The following is a 22,866-nucleotide window of genomic DNA, read 5'->3' as shown; positions in this document are numbered from 1 at the left end:
TGGGCTGCATCAACCAAGGGATGGCATCAAGATCACGGGGAGTGACGGTACCGCCCTAGACTGCACTGCTGGGGCCCCACTTGGAATGCTGCCTCCGGTTCTGGTCACCACCATGCAGACAAGATGCCGAGGCCCTAGACAGGGTGCAGCAAAGAGCAGCAAAGATGACCAGGGGCCTGGAGGCTCAGTCCTACAAAGAACGGCTAGAGGAACGGGTACATTTAGCTTGACGAAGAGAAGACCGAGGGGAGGCATGACAGGCTTCCCGTACTGGAAGGGCTGCCAAGGGGAGGAGGGCGTCAATCTGTTCTCCATGGCACCCGAGGGCGGGACAAGAAGCCATGTGGGGAAGCTCTTCATAGAGGGAGACCCAACCTGGGCACAAGGAGGAATTTCCCGACAGTGAGAACTGTTGAGCGGTGGAACGGCTGGCCTCCCGGAGGGGTGGGTGCTCCATCGCTGGAGGTTTTCAAGGAAAGATTGGACAACCGTTTGTCCGAGATGGTCTGAGGACTCCTGCCTGGGGCTTGGGCAGGGGGTTGGACTAGAAGACCTGCAAGGTCCCTTGCAACCCTAGGATTCTGTGGTTCTAGGAAGACCCAGGTGTTTGATATCAAGACCCACAATTCTTCAAAATCTGAAGAAAATGTAGAATTTTCTCTAGTACCTGAAAGGAAGATTACCTCTGGAATAATTTGCCTATAAAATGAGAAGATCTCTTTTAGATTCAGAGCAGATTTAGAGCATAGAGCAGCCGGGAAGCCAGTATAATTTTCTGCTGTGGGGGGTCATCTTAGATTCAAGGTTGTCTTCCTTTTGGATAAAGATAGTAATTCCTTGGCATCCTTTCCTGGCCACATAGTTCAGAATCCTAGTTCTTGTTCATCCCTCAATTTCAACACCTCTCCTTGGTCTCAGAGCCCCTCACCCCCTCCTGGCTTAGCGGCAGCAGGTGAGATGAAGAAGCAGGAGGGAAAGGGTTTGGGCAGACGATGCCTGGCTCCCCCCGCCCTGCGCTGCTGGGACAGTTGTCCTTGGGCAGGGGGAGGTGCACTCAGATAAAAGAGCCCCCATTTGCTCTCCTTCTGAGTGAGCCCAGAGCAGGCAGGGGACACTGACCGAGACAGGAGATGGGGGCATGCAGCCTTCTAAGCCCCCGGTCTGCTCACACCGGCCTTTCCCGGGCCTTCCGGATGGAGCGGCCTTGCCACTCAGTGGCCCCAGCTGTGGTGTCTAAGCCGAGTCCCTCCAAGGTGCTGCCTTTTGAGGCCATTCCACGCAGTGGGCACAATGCCTGGGTGAACCTCTATCAGTTCTGGAGGAGCAATGGCTTCCAAAACTTCCATCACGTCATGGACAAGAACTTCCAGAACCTTGGACCCATCTACAGGTGAGTCCCCCATCTCGGTGGGTCATTTGGCTCCCACTCACAACTTTAAGGAGGGGTGGGATTGGCCCTGCTGTACGGCTGGTCTGGGTCACCTGAGACCACTTGTGTGTGTGTGTGTGTGTGTGAGAGAGAGAGAGAGAGAGTCAGATACCAAAAGAAATGCAACCCAGTCATCTTCATTTTTAGGTTAATTAATTTTATTTCACAGAAAAGCAAAGCCCTCCCCAGAATGGCCTGTCTGAAATGTTATAACACCTCAGTTCAGCAGACTCTCCCCAGATATGGTGAACCTCTGACCCATTATCCTCAACCAACCTGCCTGAAGTACATTATATTGATTTATAACATCAGGCAGGTTGGTTGAGGATGATGGGTTGGAGGTTCACCATATCTGGGGAGAGTCTGCTTTAGACAAAGGCCGGGTTCAAGTCTACTGATTGTTTGTTCCAGGTCATGATCCATAGATACTGGAAAGGAGCTGGGAAGTTTTGGCACAATCCCCTTTCTTTTATTCAAAAGGAGTTCCAGCTAGCTTATTAACTAAATAAGTATACGGTCTGGGGGCATCTGGACTAAAATGGCAAGGGAGCCCTAGGGGCAGTGGCAGGTGGGGCCACGTCATTTTCTTTCCTACAGGGCTTTAAACATCCACATCTAGTCTTGCATTCTGGCTGGCTATGTGGGGTTCCCCTCCAGGAGATGCAGCCTGGGAAGCATGGTATGGTGGCAGTAAGGTGGGTTAATGAACCTGAGTCCAGCTTCCTGACAGAGCAGTAATTTAGAGCTGTGGCCTGTGAAGTCCTTGGACTGCAAGGCAGGGACTGCATCCTTCTCAGCAGAATGGAGAACTCCCTCACAAGGAGGGAGACTTGTAAAAGGAACCTATGTACAAGTTTGTTGTTTATTCGTTTAGTTGCTTCCGACTCTTCGTGACTTCATGGACCAGCCCACGCCAGAGCTTCCTGTCGGTCGTCAACACCCCCAGCTACCCCAGGGACGAGTCCGTCACCTCTAGAATATCATCCATCCACCTTGCCCTTGGTCGGCCCCTCTTCCTTTTGCCCTCCACTCTCCCTAGCATCAGCACCTTCTCCAGGGTGTCCTGTCTTCTCATTATGTGGCCAGAGTATTTCAGTTTGGCCTTTAATACCATTCCCTCAAGTGAGCAGTCTGGCTTTATTTCCTGGAGGATGGACTGGTTTGATCTTCTTGCAGTCCAAGGCACTCTCAGAATTTTCCTCCAGCACCACAGTTCAAAAGCATCAATCTTCCTTCTCTCAGCCTTCCTTATGGTCCAGCTCTCGCAGCCATATGTTACTATGGGGAACACCGTTGCTTTAACTATGTGGACCTTTGTTGTTAGTGTGATGTCTCTGCTCTTAACTATTTCATCGAGATTGGTCATTGCTCTTCTCCCAAGGATTAAGCGTTTTCTGATTTCCTGACTGCAGTCAGCATCTGCAGTAATCTTCGCACCTAGGAATACAAAGTCTTTCACTGCTTCTACATTTTCTCCCCCTATTTGCCAGTTATCAATCAAGCTGGTTGCCATAATCTTGGTTTTTTTGAGGTTTAGCTGCAAGCCAGTTTTTGCACTTTCTTCTTTCACCTTCATCATAAGGCTCCTCAGTTCCTCTTCGCTTTCAGCCATCAAAGTGGTATCATCTGCATATCTGAGATTGTTAATGTTTCTTCCAGCGATTTTAACTCCAGCCTTGGATTCCTCAAGCCCAGCATGTCGCATGATGTGTTCTGCGTACAAGTTGAACAGGTAGGGTGAGAGTATACAGCCCTGCCGTACTCCTTTCCCAATCTTAAACCATACAAGTAGTCCTCGCTTAATGACCACAACTGGAAACAGAATTTCAGTTGCTAAGTGAAGCTATCATTAAGCAAATCTGACCTGATCTTATGACCTTCTTTGCAGTGGTCATTAAGCAAATCACCCTGGGCATTAAGTGAATCATGTGATTATTAAGTGGATCATGTGGTTCCCCATTGATTTTGCTTGCCAGAAGCCGGCCGGGAAGGTCAAAGGTCAAAAATGGCGATCATGTGACCATGTGATGCTGCAATGGTCATAAATGCAAACTAGTTGCCAAGTGCCCAGATTGTGATCATGTGACTGTGAGGATGCAGCAATGGTTGTAAGCGTGAGGACCGGTCATAAGTCAGGTTTTTAGCACCGTCATAAGTCCAAACCATCACTAAACGAATTGTTGTTAAGCGAGGACTACCTGTAATGCAGACAACTCAGGATGGTGGTGGTGGTGAAGATGTTTCCTCAGATGTACAAAAGCAGAGAGGATTCTTGAGTGAGACCAGAAGTCCCTGATACATTGATCAGTTAAAAGCAACCTATTCAGGAACATTCCCTGATTTGATCTTGGGGAAAAGTGGGCTGGATATTACAAGTTAGGAAGAACATTTTAATGCATTGCAAGCATTCTGAGTAACTTGCTGAGAGTGCACACAATTTAAAAAGCCCACAGATACTCTGAATATATCAAGAAGAATAAACAAGGAAGCTCCTAAAAGAGGCCTCGGAAAGAAGAGCAGAAGGCAAATGTCAAGTTCCTGCTGGCAGGGGCAGGTGTCAAGGAGCAAATGGCTCTGCGATCATAGCTGAGAAAGGAGGTTTCGACATTCTGGACCAACAGGAAGCTAGAGAGTCAGCAGGGGAAGAATGGGGTTCCCCCAGGAGCAGCAAACAGCGTTAAGAAATGGAGGAGCTCTCAGGATCTAGCAAAAGGGGCCCCAAAGTGGAGCTCTTTGGAAGGAACAAGACAGTGTTTGGAGAAGATGTTTACAGCTGGAAAATGCATTTAGGGAATCTGAAAGGCAGGAGGACATTTTCAATCCCCAACTTGGTGGGATTGGTGAAGGAGCATCCTCTTTTCAGATTTCTTGAGTAGTAATCAGCTGTATACTCTCACCCTACCCATTCAACTTGTACGCAGAACACATCACGCGACATGCTGGGCTTGAGGAATCCAAGGCTGGAAGAAACATTAACAATCTCAGATATGCAGATGATACTACTTTGATGGCTGAAAGCGAAGAGGAACTGAGGAGCCTTATGATGAAGGTGAAAGAAGAAAGTGCAAAAGCTGGCTTGCAGCTAAACCTCAAAAAAACCAAGATTATGGCAACCAGCTTGATTGATAACTGGCAAATAGAGGGAGAAAACATAGAGGCAGTGAAGGGCTTTGTATTTCTAGGTGCAAAGATTACTGCAGATGCTGACTGCAGTCAGGAAATCAGAAGACACTTAATCCTTGGGAGAAGAGCAATGACAAATCTTGATAAAATAGTTAAGAGCAGAGACATCACACTGACGACAAAGGTCCGCATAGTCAAAGCAATGGTGTTCCCCGTAGTAACATATGGCTGTGAGAGCTGGACCATAAGGAAGGCTGAGAGAAGGAAGATCGATGCTTTTGAACTGTGGTGCTGGAGGAAAATTCTGAGAGTGCCTTGGACTGCAAGAAGATCAAACCAGTCCATCCTCCAAGAAATAGCCAGACTGCTCACTTGAGGGAATGATATTAAAGGCAAAACTGAAATACTTTGGCCACATAATGAGAAGACAGGACATCCTGGAGAAGATGCTGTTGCTAGGGAGAGTGGAAGGCAAAAGGAAGAGGGGCCGACCAAGGGCAAGGTGGGTGGATGATATTCTAGAGGTGACGGACTCGTCCCTGGGGGAGCTGGGGGTGTTGACGACTGACAGGAAGCTCTGGCATGGGCTGGTCCATGAAGTCACGAAGAGTCGGAAGCGACTGAGCGAATAAACAACAATCAGTATGAGTTAAATTCTGTCTCCAGGACGTTCCAGCAGTTCTGAGACTGACTTTTGAACTGCTTTTCCAGTGGCAGAATGATTATTCTTATTAAATATACTTTCAGGTGTCTAGTCTACATAAAACAAAATTCCCACAAGCCCTTTGCAGAGCCCTTTGCAGCCAGAGAATGCGAGTCCCTTCTGCACTGGCCTGGCAGGAAGCCAGTCAGTCTGCCCTGTGCTGCTGCCTTGGGGCAGAGTTTTGTAATGCAGAGCTTGCCTTTCCAGCCACTGGGGTCTCTGGCTCTTTTTCCAGGCAGCTAAAACAGCTCTGCTGGCTGGGTAGAGATGTTCCCTAGCCAGCCGAGCTGCAGCTGGTGGGGAGGAGTCATCTTCGCCAGGGGCATGGGTGGGGACAGTCACCACCGCTCTCCCCTTGGCTCGCAGGGGGATGGGTCTCTGCACAGCTTTCTGGTGCACATCTCCTCTGCATCATCCCAACGTGCCGCCACCACAATTTATACTTTCTACAAGTGCTGCTTCACTTTCTGATTCTCGTTGTAACAACAGTAAACAGCTGATATCAGTAAGGAGGAAAAAATGTACAGTGCATCATAAAGCTAACATAATGGGCCATTTCCATCAGTGGGAGTGGTTGGATGGTGGCTCTTCCAGGGTGGGGTATTGCAAGCCTACACAGCTATCTCCCCCTGCTGGGCCACCTCCATATAAAGCTGCCGGGAGAGGTCATCTGCTGGTCTGGGCCGTGGGATGGACACTGGCGATTCTCAACTTTACGTCACCACCTCAGACTTGGAGAAGCTGTGAAGCCCTAACCTGGTGGTATCTGAGAGTCTGAATGAACAGAGTAAGCTTGGACTCCAGCAAGATGGAGTTCCTGTTGGTCCTGTTGGCAAGAGTAGATAACAGGGAATTGTGGTTCTGGGTGGGGGCGCTCTTCTCCTGAAGGAGCAATTCTACATCTTAGGGGTTGTCCTGGGTTTGTGGTTCTGGCTAGAACTCATGGCCTGATCACCATGAAGTCAGATTTCTATAATGTGCCCAAAATGGGGCTGTGATGAACATGTTGCGGAAGTCACAGCTGGTTCCAAATGTGGTGGCCAGCTTGTTAGCAGGTGAGAGCCACTCCACACCTGTCACAGCATTTTCCAGTCGCTGCTTGGGTTGCTAATGGGCTTCTGAGTCCCAGTCAATGTGCTGCTTTTGACCTCTCAAGCCATACAAGACTTGGCTTCAGGGTACCTTAAAGATCATCTCCTCTGAGCAAAATCTGCCTGGCCTGCCTGTGCATGCAGGGGAGAGATGCTGAAGGTCCCATTTCTACAACAATCCAAGGGGGTGTGGGCCTGAAGGCAGACCTTCCACACTGCGACCCCCTTGCTCTGGAACACCCTTGGCCCCACAGCACCTGGGCCTTTAGCCTTCCCCAAGGCAGACAAGACTGCCTGATGCAGTAGGCAGTGTGTGTGTGTGTGTGTGTGTGTGTGTGGTTAAGCAGCTTGTTGTCAGTCCTACCAGGTAGGCCAGACCAGGAAACGCACTCCCCAGGAAGGCTAAAACTTCTTTTACTGGGATTGGCTAGAATAGCAGGATCTTGCAAGGCAGGTGGTGCTGTGTCTCCCCCTCCTTCTTATACAGTCTTTAGGGCAGAGGTGCAGGCTCTTTGCTCTGGTCCAGATCCTGGAAGAGCAGAGCAGGTGGGCAGTATTCTCTCAGTGACCTTGGGAGCCCCAGCCTGCTCCTCTTTATTTTGTAGGGAGACAGTGGGCAGCCATGACAGCGTCAATGTGTTCCTGCCACAAGATGCTGCCCAGCTTTTCCAGACGGAGGGGATTTTTCCACGCCGAATGGGCATAGATTCATGGCTGGCCCACCGCGGATTGAGGAGCCACAAGTGCGGTGTCTTCCTATTGTAAGTTAGGGGGAGGGTCTCTCCGAAGGCTGTTGTGGGCAGCCACACTTTCGGATTAAGTCAGCCCTGCTCTGACCGGCAAGGCGCCTTCCCCCAAACTGAGGTCTCCCTTCAGCCACAAGGGCGGCAGCTGTGCTGGCTTGAACCCCTGGGAGTTGGCATGGGGCACGTTGGCAAAGCATCAGCCTGGGAACGGTAGGCACATCTCATGCTTTGAACACATCCCAGGGGTTCCAAGGAACCTGTCCAAAGTGAGCAGCAGGCATCTTGCTGAAGAGCTGGGCTGATGGGGGTGGAGGCCTCCAACTTCAACCACAGTTAGTGCTCTACCTCCTTGGTGGATTGTCCCTAGAAGGAGATGGAGCAACCCACCAAGAGAGACAGGGGAGTTTCAGGACTGTCATCTGAACCCCTCCTGAAGCCCTGTGTACATGAGGTTGCATAATAAAACCATGGCCTGGAAGTGTTTGGGGCTTTCCTTTTTATTACAGGCATGTGCTGGTAGAAGGTAACCATTGCACACAGAAGGTTGCTGGTCCCCAGATAGGGGAAGGCTTCTTCAGCCCAAGGCCCCCCTTCCTTCATGGAAGGAAGGGTCTGAGGGGGCCTGAGTGGAACAGGGCAAAAGGGGAAGGGTCTGGATTGAGGAGGGCTACTGAGGCACAAGGAGAGAAAGCAGAGATGAGGGAGGGCCCTGCAGTGGTCGGGGGGATGGAGCTTTTTCACTGAGAAAAGCTGGGAGCTGCAGGTCACACTCCCTGGCCAGGCCAGGCCAGGCCAGGTCTCACCTGTGGGCTGATCTTGTTCTGCAGGAATGGGGAAGAGTGGCGCTCGGACCGGCTAATCCTCAACAAGGAGGTGATCAGTCCTGCTGGTACCCGCAAGTTCCTGCCCTTCCTCAACACAGTGGCTGAGGATTTTGTGGCTTTCATGCACCGGCAGGTCAGGAAGAACACGCGAGGGTCTCTGACAGTGGATCTTTATCATGACCTCTTCCGCTTCACGCTGGAAGGTACAGGCAGTCCCTTCAAGATGGCCTCATCCCAGCATGATCTTGCCCAGTTCTGCATGCACCCCACCCCACCTCCCCAAGTCGGAGCATCTCTTGCCGTCCAGTAGGCCGGGTGGCTTCTTCTCATGGCCTCTCTGAAAGCCTGGGTTCAGCTGGCCTCCTTCCGTATACAGGCCGTGCAGTGCTCGGAAGAGAACAGAACAAGGGCCCGCAACTGGCCTGCAGCCCTCCAGCAGATCCAAAGCAGATCCAAAGCAGATCCAAAGCAGATCCGAAGCAGATCTGAAGCAGGCAGTTGCAAGAGCTGTGAGGGGTCTACTAGATGTAATGATTGCCTTATCCCAACGAAGTCAGTCTCACCAGAGTTTAGTGAATAAAACTGATTTATTGAAAGGACAGTATGCAAATATGAAGAAAGCTGAGAATGAGCAAAAGCGCGCCAAATACAACCTAAAAACCCTCGCCTCCAAGCCGATCCCGCCCCCCACCCCAACATCGCAACCCCCCCCTCCCAGCATTGGCAAGCGTCACACATCTGCCTGGGAAGTAACCTTGAATACATGTCCTAACCCAAACACACATTCGTTCGGGGCAGCACAAAGATAACACCCTGGCAGGGCTGGAATTCCCCGCCCCGCAGGTGGCGGACACGGATCAGAAACATGACATGCGAAACGTTACGATGTAGGCAAACCCCTGGAACGCTGAGCTGACACCAGATTTCCACCACCAAGGGTTCAGGGCCGAACTATGCAGGAGAGGCCCTACACTGGGCCACTTAAGCTAGGTAACCAGTTTGGTCAAAGATCTCACAGCTGCATTCACCCAACCAGCTGAGCTTGGTAGTCTTAACCTTGTGACTTGGTCTGGGGCTCAGTCTTGTGAGCGAAGCCACCCTCGCAATGGGATAGTTCAGAGTTCAGTGGATTGGGGAAATCCAGGAAACCAGTTAATTCAGGAACTAAGTTAAACGTGATGTGCAGACACAGTCCTAATCTGCAAGTATAACTAGCCACTTCAAGAGCACTTGGAAGGGGAATTGTGGTCTGCCATATCTGGAGGATACCAAAGTGGGGAAGGCCAATGGAGGAACTGGTGAGTGACACACGGTATCTCCCCAGGTATTAGGCATCATCCTGATCTCTTCTTTGTATGAGAATTCTGTAAGGGGTAAAATGGCCCAAATAACCATCCTAGCCCTAAACTGGGGGGTGATTGCACTTCTCCCTCCCTCCCTCCCTCCCTCCCTCCCTCCCTCTGGCTGGGACCTTCTCCCTGACCTTATCCTCTCCCTGCAACCCTCAACCCAACAGCCAGCAGCTATGCCTTGTATGGAGAGCGCCTGGGCCTTCTGGAGGAGTCTCCCAAGCCTGAGTCGCAGCAGTTCATAAGTGCCGTGGAGACCATGCTGCAGACCACGCTGCCTCTGCTCTTCATTCCACCAGGCGTTATGCGTTGGGTGAACAACAGGCTCTGGCAGGACCATCTGAAGTCCTGGGATACTATCTTCAAGCATGGTCAGCCTTGGAGGAACTGGGCAGGGGGGTCTGGCGGGTAGCAGATCACTTCCAACAGGAAGCAAGAGGCCTGAAGGATTGCTGCAAAACAGGATGGGTGGGTGAGAGAGGGGCAATTGAGCAAAATGACACAACAGAGAAGGGGTTTGGGGCACAAAGACTTGAGCTGGCTGAAGTTCACTGAGAGAGAGCAGTTGCTTCAGGGATAGCATCTGCCTTCCAGCCTCAGGCCATTTGGACCTTTGTTTAGATCAGGCACCCCTGTCTGGCTCCCTACATAATGCATCACCTCTGATTGGAGGTGATGGGAGAAGCAGCCCATGTGGCTGAAGGGCCCCAGAAGGGAGGAAGCTGCTTCAGCATGGCTGAACCTGCCCACCCTACTGGTCCTGAAGCCATCATCCTAGGAGAGGGATGGTCTCCTTGAGGATCTCACAAGGTCCAGCACTTCTCCTTAGAGATGTGCGAACTTGGACTTGGATGCTATCGGGTGTTTGGGGACACGTGGCCTCCTTGCACTCCCTTTCCTCCTGCAAAGTCCTTTAGGGCCCCAGGAGGTCCACAGCACGTGCACACACACACACACACACACACACACACACCGTTTCCATTCAGATTCTTCCCTGTCCTGGGTACTGCACATCACGTACAGCAGGGCCTGGGTCTCAGGTGCTTCTTATGGGTGGTTTCACTCCTTGGGTTCTTTCTTCCAGCTGACAAATGCATCCAGAATATCTACCAGGAGTTCTGCCTGGGGAAGCCCCGCAAATACTCTGGGATCATGGCAGAGCTGCTGGTCCAAGCTGAGCTGCCTCTCGATTCCATCAAGGCCAACATCACTGAGTTAACAGCTGGGGGCGTTGACACGGTGAGTGCACATATGGGCCACATAAGTATTTCTAAGGAACCACAGTGATGTCGTGCACACCATGATCATGTAACACACATGGTATCACTTGGCACTTTGCCCCTCTCATGTCCATGGCAGTTGGCAGTGTATGCATGGGCGCTAGTGCTCTCCACAGAGGCGGCCTCGGGCTACAGTGCTGGGTGGGAAACTCTAGGAATAGAGTGGGACAGACCTCTGAGTTTCCCCCAGTTTTTATCTTTAGCATGGGATCTTTCACTCTATTCTTGTGCTGATTCACAACACAACTTTGCTAGCACCTGAGAACAATATCTGTGATGCAGCTTCTGCAGGTTGTAATAAAATTAGTAGCAGCCAACAATCATTCTTTAAACTGGTTTTGAATACCAGCTTTCCAAAAGATCCTAAGCCACTCAACTAAAGAAAGATGCTGGCCAAGAGCCCGGATGTTGCCTGCTCCCCATGAGCTGCTTTCTCAAGTTGAGGGAAGATGATATATGCAGTGGGAAAGGGGTCCAAAAGGGCCCCCTTGTCCTACACTTTGAAAGGCTTCTTGTTTCAGTGGCCCTGCTGGGTGCAGACCATTCTTGAGGTAGCCACTTCAAAAATTGGTCTCAGGGAAAGCCATGAGGGTGATAACATTGGCTTAAAGGCTGAAAGCCAGGTCACCCACAGGACCAGCATTGGGCTGAATCTTCCTGCCTGAGACACTTAACTCTCTCTCTCTCTCTCCCTGCTTTCTTCACCCCGGCTCCCCCACCAGACAGCCATGCCCCTGCTCTTTACCTTATTTGAGCTGGCCCGCAACCCACAGGTCCAGACCACCATCCAGGGGGAGATCAAGGAAGCCCAGGCGCAGGGCTCCCGGGAACTCTCCAAGGTGCTGAACGCAATGCCCCTGCTCAAGGGAGCCATTAAGGAAACGCTGAGGTAAGGGGGGAGGTCGTGGGAGGGGGCCTCGGAGGGGCCTGGGCAGAGAGGGGTTTCTAACTGAATGTGTCTCCTGTGGGGACCATCATGGGATGGCCTAAATCCAGGTACAATGATTAAACAACAGTGGAAAACCAACAACCTCAAAGTATAAGGCACTTTTGAGTGCTTTCAAATCAGTCTTGGCTCCTAGTGACTACATGGACAATTTTCTTGGCAACATTTTTTCAGAAGTGACTTGCCAGTGTCCTCTTCCCAAGGCTGAGAGAAAATGACTGGCCCAAGGTCGCTCAGCTGGCTTTGTGCCTAAGGCACGACTCAAATTCAGTCTCCTGGTTTCTAGCCTGCTGCCTTTAACCATCACAGAAACAATACTCATCACGGAATCTTTAAAACCATCAGGAAAAACAATGACTGTCTACCCTCTCCAGGCAGGAGAGCTGGGGAGATGGAATGAAGAACCACCGTCACGCCTTTTTCCTCCTTCTGTTGCAGGCTGTACCCTGTGGGGATTACCATCCAGCGCTACCCAGTACGAGATGTGGTGCTCCAGAATTATTGTGTGCCAGCTGGTGTAAGTGCCTGATGGCTTAAGGGGGTGCCTGCTCACCAGCTCCACAAATCACAGGCCAGGGCTGACGTTCCTTGACCTGTGGAGACTCTTTAGCTCAGTGGTGGAAATTGGGGCAGAGGAATTGCCTCCCAAAGGTCAAACTCCAGTTAAAACCAAGTCTAGGGAGCAGGAGACCAGATCTGGCCCCTAGCAACCTCTGCCTTTTGGTTCTCGATGGCCTCTTCACACATGATGCTTGGATGAGGCTGGCTTGGCTGAAGGATGCCATTCCCCTGCCTCTCTTCTGACCACAACCAGTGGCTAATGAGATGTATAAGGGTGGTGGAGAATTGACTGCAAAATGTCCTGGAGTAACTAGGGGCTTTGAAACAATGCCAGCCGGGGTGCAATATCAAAAGCAAGGGAGCCGGGTGTCACCACCTGGAATACCAGGTAGCTCCATGGCAGAAGCGCCTGCCCTGCCACCAGGAGCGAGCGTGGCATCGGCTGCCTCCTCAGGGTGTCTCCCTCCTTCCACTCAGACTTTGTGCCAGGTGGGACTCTACTCCATGGGCCGGAGCCCAGAGGTGTTTGCTGACCCAGAGCAGTACAAGCCCACCCGCTGGCTTGGCAAGGAGGACCACAGCTTCCAGGCCCTGGCCTTTGGCTTCGGGTCTCGGCAGTGCATCGGGCGGAGGCTGGCGGAGGCTGAGATGATGCTCTTCCTCATGCACGTGAGTCCAGGCCGGGCCCAGCCTCCCCCAAGGGGGGGGGCGGGGTGGTCCGGACAGCCTACCGGTCCATCTAGGGTGCTGGGTGCTGCCCCTCCACACAGTGCAGAAGGAAGCCTCTGCACGCTTTGCTAGATTTCATCCCCCAGGAAGCCAGCTGGGGATTAGTAAAGCCCAATGAATCTGAAGGGCAGATTTGCACAGGGGGAGGCAAGGGAGCGGCCCTGGAAAGAGCCCTCAATGGGCCCCAAGCAGCGTCATTCACCAGACGCCCTTCACGCCTATTGCGGGGGCTCTTCCAGATTCTGCGGAACTTCAAGATTGATACCGTCTCCAAGGCAGACATCAGGACCATCTACAGCTTCATCCTGAAGCCAGAAAAACCACCTCGGCTCACTTTCCGCCCCACTGAGTAGGGGCTCCTCGTGTGGGCCGCCCCGGCCACCAGCCCGTCGCCTTCATTCTGCAGGTGGCCGAGGAAGGGACAAGCACCCGCCCAACAGTCAAAGGCTGGGAAGCCCCCCAGCTCCACCTTCCTCCACCCAGCAGGTTCTGTTGGGAGCTGCTTCTCCCTTTGCGATTAGTTTTGGTGGCAGGCGGGGGGGGGGGGAGGCCTTACGCAGAGAAACATCAAAGCAGCAGCTTCCCCCTACTTCTTAATTTTATTTTTCTGAGGTTTTTTCCTCAGTTTAAGGTGTGCAAGCTGGTCCAAAGGATCAGGAATGTTTTGTTGGAAATTAAGTAAAAATAAATGTGCTGCCAATGTCCAGCGATTTATAGCCTTCTATCAGAGGAGTGGTGGCCCACACTGCCCCTAGCCCTACTCACTCAGTGTGGGAGGATCCAGCATTAGAAAGATGGTTCCATTACTCGCAAGAAGCAATTGATGTGTGCTTGTCTGGGGTTTACTGGAAAATATCTGAACAATGTATTAAAATGCAACTTGTGATTTGCAAGTCATTTCAGTTGCATTCGCACAATATGCAAAAGCTGTATTTTGGAGCAGTAAGTTGTGTGAAATGGCCAGGGAGGAATTTCCTGAGCGCGCTGAAACAGTGGAGCAGCCTCCTCCCTGGAATTATGGGGCTCCATCACGGAGGTTTCCCAGCAAATGTTGGGCAGCCATTTGCCTGAAACGGTTTGAGGATTCCTGTCCTGGGCAGGGGTTGGACTAGAAGACCTCCAAGGTCCCTTCCAGTCTGAGGATTCTATGATGCCATGTCTCCATCATGTAACACACGCAACAAGACAGCTACAGGCAGGACCACCATACTTCGTATGTATCCTTGGAAGTGCCATTAAAGGCCTTTCCGACGCAGAGATTCCACTTGTAAAACGGGCGTCGCTTTATCAAAAGGCTTTCACAGTCAGTTGAAATGCAAGTACTTGCTTTATATTAAAAACGCAACTGATCCTGTTGAGAAAGTTACCACAAACAGCAGGCCCAAAGGAAGTAAGTCACTGAAAAGGAGAGCAGCTTCTGCCTCTTAGCTCACTTCCCCTTTGACCTTCCTCCTGCTCCGGAGACCTCTGAAAGTGACGCTCCCTGGCCTCCCTTTCATCTCCAGACAAGACCAAGGTACGCTGAAGGCTAGTCAAAAGCAATGTCTGGGAGCAGGCAAAGCTCTTTATTTGCCATTAAGAAACTTCTTCTTTTCATTTACCAAATATATGTGAACCCCAAAGAGACTCTCTCCTTGTGGCCAACAATGGGTCCTGATGAAGGGGGACTTTCCCCCAGGAAGTCCTGACATCATTCCAGTCTGAAACCTGGGGGTTGCTGGCAGCTGTGGCTAAAATCTGCACAGTTGCAGTAGCCATGGCCAGCATGGAGGAGGCTGGGAGCCCCCCATGGAGGGCCACCGGTTCCCTGCTCCTGCAGGAAGAGGTGGAGGAACAGTGGGATAAGGGGAGAGTCACCTGACATTCGCACCTTAGTTATAAAATGATAATAAATCCATACTCGAGCCCGGCTTCCGTTCATGTGGTTCTGCTGGTTGAGAAACCAAGTTCCCTGAAGCAGCAGCTGCTCCCCACCCGAGGGACCCACCAGCCTTCTGGAGCACAAAGTGGCTTGGGTGCCCACTCCAGAGCTCCCTGGAGAAGAGCACTTTCCCACAGACCCCCCCCCCAACCCAAGGCCCAATGTCTTGCAGGATCTCTGCTTCTCTCCAAGGCCAGGTCACACTGCTCCAGCCACGGGCAGCAGAGGCTCTCCCCACCTAAGGGCAGACTGCACAGTGGACCGGGAGTCTCTGCACCTCGGCTGGGGCGGGGGCTGCCGCCTCCCTCTCCACCCAGACAGAGATCAGGGGCAGCAGCGGCTGCACAGGGCTTCAGAGAAGGCCTTGCAGGAGGTGCCGGGGACCGTGCTTGGCACGTTTGGCCTGCAAGGGCACACTCTGCCTGCCAGCTATGGCTTTCCTCGCCCAAACAGCCCCCCTTCTCTCTGTTCCTGATCTTCCCCTCCCACTGGCTTGCTTGGTGGGCAAGGCTAGATGCCTGGTGCTCCCCACCTGCACAGCCCCAGGGCTTTCTGCGTGGGAGGGGGGTTGCACTGTACTTGCGGCCTCCCCCATCCAGTAGGTGGGGGGGTATAGGAAGGCAGTGATGAGCTCAGCTCCGAGGCAGCTGGCAGACGCAGGAACGGGCTGTGGTGCTGCAGAGAGGATGGGGCTCCAGATCCCATCCTCCGGCCCCGTAAGCCTTGGGCGGGGCTGCCCCTCCTTCCGTCCAGCCCACGGACTTAGAGCCTTTGGATCAAGCTGCGGAGCTGGGGAGGGGGGTTGCCACCCCACTGAGACACCCTAGAAGAGCTGCGAGAGGAAATCGGGGCCCCACTCCAGGGCAGTCTGCACGACAGCCAGGGCAGCAGCCCCCAGCGTGGCCGAGAGTCCCCAGACCGCGGCCTTCAGCAGGGTGCTGCGTCCTGCAGGGAGAAGGAATGTGCTGGACTCCATGTTGCCGGCGCTGGGGTGGCGCTGCTGCTGGCGAAGGATGGTGTCTGGGCGCTGGCAGAGTGCCTCTTGCTGGAATGCCGAGAAGGAGCCGATGGCAATGCTGGAGGGACGGGGTGGGTGGGTGGGAGGATGCATAAAGGAAAGAAAGAGAAAACGAAGCGCTTAAACCCTGGTGGGGTGCCAGGGCCAGACAGAGCCCCCCCAACCTGCAGAGATTAGGGCTCCCCCCTGTATGCAAACCTGCCCTCACTGCCCCCCTGTCCGCAATGGCAATGGGGGGGACCCATCTGCTTTCCCGCTGAGCTCTGGCAGGATCTCAGCCTCGTGTTGAGGCGCTCGCTTGCCATCCCCGTTTGGTGACACCAGTCAACCTGAACGGTCCTTCCTCGCCTGTCCACTTCCTCCTCACCTCCAGCCAGGAGCGCTTTCCAGTAAAAGCTGGACTAGGCTTTGACAACAAAGCGACCAGGGAGCTGCCCCCCCCAGACCAAAGAGGGCTTTGGGTCATTGTTAAAACGGTTCTTTTCTCAGAGGGGAAAACTTCCAAAATGGGGGGGCAGGATCAGACATAAAGCGTGGGGCAGGATCAGACATAAAGGGGACATCTCCTTCCACCATGTTCAACTCTCGGTGACTTCACTGAGACACCAGAGCATTACGTTTATCTTCTGGAACGGTTCTACGACTGCCCGGCCGGTCTCCTCTCCCCTCCAAGACCTGCTTGGCCTTTTGAAAACAGCCAGGTCACCCGATGCTGCCAGGACAAGCCCAGCCTGAAAAACAGTCTCTTCTTTGGCAACGCTGGCTGGCACTTGCCACTGGCCCAGGCAGATGCCAGAGATCCTTTTTGAGAATCAGGATATGAAGCTCAAGCTGGGGAGGGGGTGGCGATGGCGGCTCAGGACACACGCAGCCTGCTTCACGTGTGCCAGCTGCAGGTTATGCAAAAGCTGCCTGAAGTTTGGTAACATCCATTCTTTCACATTTGTAACCACAAGGGAATCTGCTTTGTCAGCCTTTAGCTGTGCAGAATTTTAGGGAAGGTGAAAATAAGCTTAGAAAAAAGTGGAAAGCCTTTCCCCCTCTATTGCCCACCCTGACAGCTGCAGAGCTACAGCTGCCAAACCGAGGGAGGTGGCCTTCCCCCGAAGACCCCCTGGCAGAGGCGGCAGCTGCAGGCCACAGCCACGTGCCAGCAGGACGCACAGGCACTCCCTGCCCGTGGAACAGCCTGGCCCAAGGAGCCCCTAAGGTGTGTGGGTCCGGGAGAAGGCGACTACCGAAACAGCCCAGGCCAGGCCAGCCCGCAGGAGATTGGGCTGAAATGCCATGACAGCAGAGCCCTGGGGCAGGAGACAAACAGAGGAGCAGCAGGGAGGCTCTGTTTAGCAAGAGGGCACCGCAGGTTCACCAGGAATCAAAGAACCCTGCCCGTCATTAGGCGCCTGGCAGGATGTGTCGAAAAAAGGCAACGTGACTGTGCAAAACCCTTCTGGGTGGCGAGAAGGGCCTGAGAACTGGGGAGGAAAGAGTTTTAAGAGGAAAGATACAAGCCCAGGAATATCCAACAACTGAATTCCAATCACAGCCTTAGGCCATTCAAAGGTTGTGGGGGAATCGCTGGCTTCTTGGCTAATTGCCCTGTGCCAGAACCGTTACGACAGTCTTCAAAAGGCACAACATTCAGGTAGTCTTTAGGCTTTCCAAAGTAAAAAATGTTCTTCGCCTCACTCCTGGCAAGCCTTTGCGTTGTCGCAGCAGACTTGAGGCGCTGCTGAAACCGAGGCATGGTGACTGGGTTCACAAAGCCCTGGCTATGCTCAACCTGGCTGAACAGCACAGAACTAGCAGATAGCCAGTTGTGGCTTAACATGAAGGCCTCGCTCCCAGCAGATGGCTGGGTCCCGCAACAGGGTGAACCGTAAACTCCTCCGCTGCGCTTCGGCACGTGCGAAATGCTGCCCCTTCCTGGCTGAGCCGATCCTGAACCCGAGCTTTCCTCGGCCTTCCCCGACGCTCTCAGCTTTGAGGTAAGATTTGCTTAGGCACGCTGATAAGCTCACAGTTAGAAGTCCTGGGCTGCAGGCCACCCCTCAGGCAAACTGGCCCAGCCCTTACTCCGCTCCCGGCCAGCCTGGCCTGTGGAGATACCACTGGGTGTCCCGCTCTAAACGCGCTGGCTTCAGCAGGTCCAAAATCAAACCTGATGCCACGTCAACAATATTTAATTTATGTGAAAAACGACTGCCCTCCCGTTGTTCAGTAACAATTTCCTGCTTTCAAAATTGCAGTTGGGCAGCCCCCTCTGGACATCTCCAGGAGCCTCACGGAAGTTTTGGGGGGGCTGCTGCATTACCCTCCCACGCAGGGAACAAACCCGAATCCCACCCGCCGAAGAGCTGCTCCTCCCCTGCGAAACCTGCGCTGCCCGCTCACCTCCTGCACTGCTGAAGGGCCGCCCACTCGGCCAGCTCCGTGTGGGGCAGGCGCTGGAAGAGCTGGTGGGCCCGGCCAACCAGGGCCTCGTAGGGCAGGTCCTGTGGGAGGCGGGACAGGAGCTGGTGGATGCTAGGCATGTCGCAGTCACAGGACAGCACCTCCTCTTCCCGATAGAGAACAACCTGAATTGGGGGCAAGGGGGAGGAAAGGGGTGGCTGAGGACTGGCGCCTTGACCCAGGCTCTGCTTCCCCCCTGCCTGGGTCCTCCTCAGCCAAACAAGGTTCCTACATGGGGACTCGCCCCGTTTTTACCCCCAGTGGCTGTCCCACTGAGCCGAGCATTTCCTCTCCTACTAGAAGACGTCCCACTGAGTTCTGGTTTTCCCTCTGGGGGTCTCAGGAATCATGGGGTGGCTCAGAATGCTGCATCAACCTCTCCGCCACAGCACATGCAGTCAGGACAAGGGGTCAGAAGCGAAGCATCCCCCGGAGACCCCAGGGTGGCTGGCCTGGATTCAGACATACCGCTGCCGCAAAATAAACAGCCATAAGGGGGTGGGAGGCCAGGAAAAAGTCGTAGAGGCGCAAGACATGGTGGAAGTTGGCAAGGACGTGACCAAACCAGGTGATCAGCCAGCTTAGGGCAAAGATCGTCCCCACCTCCGCTCTGCAACCAAAGGTGAAAAGAGGGGTCACCAGTGATAAGGTCCTGGTCCACACTGCAGCTCTTCAGATGCCCACAATTCTTCTTATCAGGACAGCATGGAAAATATTTATTTTACGGCCTCCTCAGCTGATAGCTGATACCCACCGTGACCATCATCCCAGGGGATACCTTTGCATGAAGTCATGGAGCTGAGGACTCTCCCGCTGCAGGATTGGCATCAGGTAATTGAGGATGTGCTTGGTGCTGTCAATGGTGGGGTCCATGAAGTCCCTGGAAAGACAGCAAGTGGTCTACGATGAGTCCTTGCCAGACAAGGTGGATCTCTTGAGACCCCATCCCAAGCGATCCCCAGGCCAAAAGGCACCAGTGTGAAAGAGGACCAACTCCACGCCCTCCTTCCCCACTCCCTACAATCTGCCAACTGAACCCCTTCTTCTTTTCCTCCTCCCTGCCCTTCTCCAGTCCACTCCCCAGCCACTGCCTCTGTCTAGATCAGAAGTGGCAGACTTGAGGGCCGCCAGATTTATTTTTCACTGGAGTCAGCTGCAAGACAGCAACTCAGAAGGTCGATTTTGGACTGCAGGACCAAATGCCCCAGAGCCTACGCTGAGAGTACTGAAGAACTGGTTCTCGGCACCACAACTGGGAACCTATCCTGCCTCTCCAACTCAGAGGGGAGGAAGGCCTTTTTGCTATTGCTGGCGTGGCCACCTGAAGATTAGCCAGTCATGTTGTTCCATTCTCCTTCCGTCCCTGGAGGACAAAATAACTCCCTGCTTCGTCCAACCCAAGGATTTTCCAATGCAGCCACAGCCACAAGGTCTTCCTCCAAGGCAGGAAAGCCGCTCCTCCCGGCTTTCTGCTTGTTAGAGGTCATGTCCCTCTGAAGAAGCAAACGTGCTCCAGGCTACAAGGCTCCCAGCCGCCAAAGTGCAGTTAATTTGCCCAACCCTTCTCGAGAGCTCATGCACGATCTGCAGGAGGGGTCTCCTGAACGCTGCTGGCCAGAGATGAGGCTTCAGCTGTCCTCCTTGGAACCAGCATAAGCCTCCTGGTTAGGAACAGCGGTTTCCTCCCCAGAGCATCAAAGGGAAGCCATTCCGGCTCGCATGGCCCGTGATCTCATCTGCTGGCCAGGGACTAACTGCCCACTGGCCACATGCACGAATGGGGGGTAAAAGCGGCCCTGCTGGCCCACACCGAGCCTTACCCTGGTCCAGGCAGGCCACGGCAGAACTGTCCTCCACAGATTCATCCAACCCCTTTAAAGCCTCCCATGGGTCGAGGCAAAGGCCAAAGGCTGCAGGATGCTGAAGCTGAGCATCTGGGCCAGTTCCTGCCTGGGTGGGAGCATGTCCAGGAACACAGCCGGGTGTTCCACAAAGGGAGAAAGGGATGGAAACAAAACGAGCAACCTGCACACTGAGGAGCACCAGCGTGGCTGCATGCTGAGCAAGCGCTGGGGAGCAAGAGTCGGACTAGAGGCGCCTCGTCCTCAGGGTTCTGCCCCCAGCTGGGGAGCGAGCGCCAGAGGTCCCTCAGCCCAGTCACGAGGTGGGGGGATTTTGCCCCCTTCCCCCGCTCCATTCTATGACGCTTCCCTGCAGGCAGGCAGGCAGATGCCTGACCCAGCTCTGGGCAACCCACCTCAGGTGATGTGTAGAGAGCCGCTCCAGCAGGGCAACAGCCATGCGCTCACCCGATACCAACAGCAGAGTCACGGCAATGTCGTGGTAACCCTGGTAGTAGTGAAGCTCCGGGTGGGCCCTCAAGACATGCAGGATGACATCCACCAGCTGCTCCTGAAGGACCTGGCGCTGCTTCTCGGGCATCCCTGTGCCATGGAGGAAGAGGGGGTCAGGGCCAAACAACCACCTTTGACCTCTGCTGCCAGGGCTGAACCACAGCTGCTCTGAGCACTCAGGGACAGGCCTCCACTACGACCCAGGCTGAACAAGGAGGTGCTGGGGCTCCCTGACCAGGAGGTCAGCCCGAGGGAACCCTTCAGCTAGCAGCACTCCAACTTCAGCTAGAGCAGCGTTTTTCCAACTTGGCAACTCGCTGGCTGGGGAATGCTGGGAGTTGAAGTCCACAGATCTTAAAGCTGCCAAGTTGTACAAACACTGAGCTAGAGGACGCGGCTGTACATATGTTCAGAAACAAACTTTTACGATGTCATGTGCAAGGTGAGGAGAGGAAACCCGCTCCCGAGATGACTGATCTGGATGCTTAGGCTTTTTCTGGGTGGGGGCTCCTCAGGTTCCCTACAGACACTTCCGGGCTCAGGAAGTTAACAGCTGGGCTACTGGTAAGACTCCCACCCTGGATGTTCCCAGCTTGCATTTGTTTAAAAAGAGACAGCAGCTGTTGCCCCTTCATTCCAGAGTTAGCAGCAATGATAGTTAGGCAAGAGTCAAAATGAATGGTTAGATCCATGGGACAAAGGCCCAAACTTGTTCCAATTATAGCATACAAGGCCAATTCCATCCCCTCCCCACGACTTCCATAAGTGAAACTGCCAAACAATTTAAAAAAACAATCATTTCTTTGATATTGAATAGGAAATGCATCTTGAAATTTTGCTAAAAGTGCCAGAAGGAACATCACAACTTTGGAACAAAATTTTTCTGTCTTTGTGGAAAAAATGGGCATCTCCAAGTGTGATGAAAACCCAGGGACTCCCACCCTGCCGTGGAGTGGAATTCTAGAAGAGACCCTGGACCTTAAGTTCGGACAGGAACAGATTTCAACACGCAACTGCCTGTGGTGTCCTGGGCCTCAGAACTGCAAACAGTACCCCCTTCCTTTTCAAATCCCTCCAGATTGCATTCCCATATTCAGTGCAAGCCAGGCTGGGCCTTCTCTACTGCCTGCGGGGGCAATCTGTGGGTTCCGTGCCCAGTCCTCCAAGGCAGATCCTCTCTCCTGGCTCTTTCTGAGGGCCAAGTGGGGCTTGTGCCACTGCCACCCCAGGGGGGTCGGCCTGCTTTGCCCGTAAGTGCTGTCGCATCGTTTTCTCCTGGGTCAGATGCAGCTCACCTGGGGGGAACCGGCGAACCGAGCGGTGCACGTCCAGGAGGACTTGATTGCAATCCTTGTGGTTCTGCCGCACTTCCCGACCTGGGAGAGAAGGGAGGGTGCGTGGAAGGGCGGGGTGGGGGGCTGCAGGCGCCCGAGGGTCTCTCCAAATCCCTGGCCAAGGAGCGCCAGCTTCAGCCCCCCCGCCGCCCCCCCCGTTCTCAGCCGCAGTTTCCGAGAGCTGTCTTCCCGCCCACAAGTCCTGTCCGGCATGCTCTGCACCGGCCCACAGACTCTCCCCAAAGGGAGCATCAACGCAGAGCCCGGCCGCCCCGCCCAAACGCTCCCCGGGCCCGCGCGACTGCGACTGCCTGCACCCCCCCTCCTCCTCCTCCTGCTGGACCCCGTCCGGGTGACCCCCGGGGCAGGCCCCGCAGCCCAGCCACCTGGGCGAGCGCTCGGCAGCCCCTGGAGGGGACGGCGCTCGGCCAGCCGGGCCCGCGCTCGGCGGCCGCCCGCCCGGCCCCCGCCGCCTCCGCCCCCCGGCCGCCTACCCGGCTTGCGCGGGATGCTGTACACATTCACGCCCAGCAGCTTCGGCCACACCTTCTGGCGGACCTCGTCGGTCAGCAGGCCGCCCCGGCTGACCGCCGCCTGGCGCAGGCCCGCCACGTCCACGGGGTCGCTGGTGAGGGCCCGGTGGATCAGCCACCGCTTGCGCTGCCTCTGGGAGCCCGGACGCCCTGGAGGGAGGGACGGAGGAGACGCCGGTGGAGGGGCGCCCCGGGCCGGGCCGGGCCGGGCCCCGCCGGCTCCTTCTGCGCGGGTCTCCGACCGAGGCGAAGCCCGCCCCCCTCGCTCGCCGCCGCCGCCGCCGCCGCCGCCACGCATCGCCCCTGGCCCGCAGGCGAAGGAAGCCCCGCCCCGCCCTTCCTATTGGAGGGGGGCTGCGGCGGGGAGGGAAGGGTTAATCCCGCGGCTCTGGCGGCGGCGGTGCCCCGCCCCTCAATCCAAGGCCCCTCCCCCTCCCGGGGCGCCCCGCCCCGCCCCCTTCCTTCAATTGG

General features: G+C 54.4%; 2 protein-coding genes across 3 annotated transcripts; one reads left to right on the top strand and one right to left on the bottom strand.

Moving 5' to 3' along the window:
• The first annotated feature begins 1,102 nt into the window (after nucleotides 1-1,102).
• On the top strand, nucleotides 1,103-13,217 carry LOC134494545 (cytochrome P450 11B, mitochondrial-like). 2 transcript variants are annotated; one of them, XM_063299791.1, is made up of 9 exons: nucleotides 1,103-1,390; nucleotides 6,952-7,107; nucleotides 7,920-8,119; nucleotides 9,433-9,636; nucleotides 10,350-10,504; nucleotides 11,268-11,434; nucleotides 11,930-12,008; nucleotides 12,530-12,721; nucleotides 13,021-13,217. In XM_063299791.1, exons 1-9 carry the CDS (start codon nucleotides 1,131-1,133, stop codon nucleotides 13,132-13,134), a joined length of 1,527 nt encoding a protein of 508 aa, XP_063155861.1. In that variant the 5' UTR covers nucleotides 1,103-1,130; the 3' UTR covers nucleotides 13,135-13,217. The 2 variants fall into 2 exon arrangements, with proteins under 2 accessions (XP_063155861.1, XP_063155862.1); XM_063299792.1 differs by lacking the exon at nucleotides 6,952-7,107.
• A 798-nt stretch (nucleotides 13,218-14,015) lies between these two features.
• Nucleotides 14,016-22,693, bottom strand: LOC134494766 (TBC1 domain family member 20-like). The gene is made up of 7 exons (XM_063300013.1): nucleotides 22,357-22,693; nucleotides 21,824-21,904; nucleotides 20,432-20,618; nucleotides 18,953-19,054; nucleotides 18,643-18,784; nucleotides 18,115-18,299; nucleotides 14,016-15,778 (listed from the first exon to the last, which is right to left on the bottom strand). Exons 1-7 carry the CDS (start codon nucleotides 22,691-22,693, stop codon nucleotides 15,526-15,528), a joined length of 1,287 nt encoding a protein of 428 aa, XP_063156083.1. The 3' UTR covers nucleotides 14,016-15,525.
• Nucleotides 22,694-22,866: the final 173 nt, after the last annotated feature.

This window comes from Candoia aspera, chromosome 3 (assembly GCF_035149785.1).
Source record: "Candoia aspera isolate rCanAsp1 chromosome 3, rCanAsp1.hap2, whole genome shotgun sequence".
NCBI lineage: Eukaryota > Metazoa > Chordata > Lepidosauria > Squamata > Boidae > Candoia > Candoia aspera.
The sequence above is the reverse complement of the archived record's forward strand: the minus strand, read 5'-3'. Positions and strand labels throughout refer to the sequence as shown.

Bases quoted from the DNA above. Each gene is read 5' to 3' on its own strand.
- LOC134494766 (XM_063300013.1), bottom strand. From the start codon at position 22,693: ATGCGTGGCGGCGGCGGCGGCGGCGGCGGCGAGCGAGGGGGGCGGGCT. The intron at 20,619-21,823 runs GTGAGCTGCATC...TCCATGGCACAG, and splicing joins GGTTCGCCGGTTCCCCCCAG to GGATGCCCGAGAAGCAGCGC. The intron at 19,055-20,431 runs GTGGGTTGCCCA...CTGTCTTTCCAG, and splicing joins CTCTCTACACATCACCTGAG to GGACTTCATGGACCCCACCA.
- LOC134494545 (XM_063299791.1), top strand. From the start codon at position 1,131: ATGGGGGCATGCAGCCTTCTAAGCCCCCGGTCTGCTCACACCGGCCTT. The intron at 10,505-11,267 runs GTGAGTGCACAT...CTCCCCCACCAG, and splicing joins CAGCTGGGGGCGTTGACACG to ACAGCCATGCCCCTGCTCTT. The intron at 12,722-13,020 runs GTGAGTCCAGGC...GGGCTCTTCCAG, and splicing joins TGATGCTCTTCCTCATGCAC to ATTCTGCGGAACTTCAAGAT.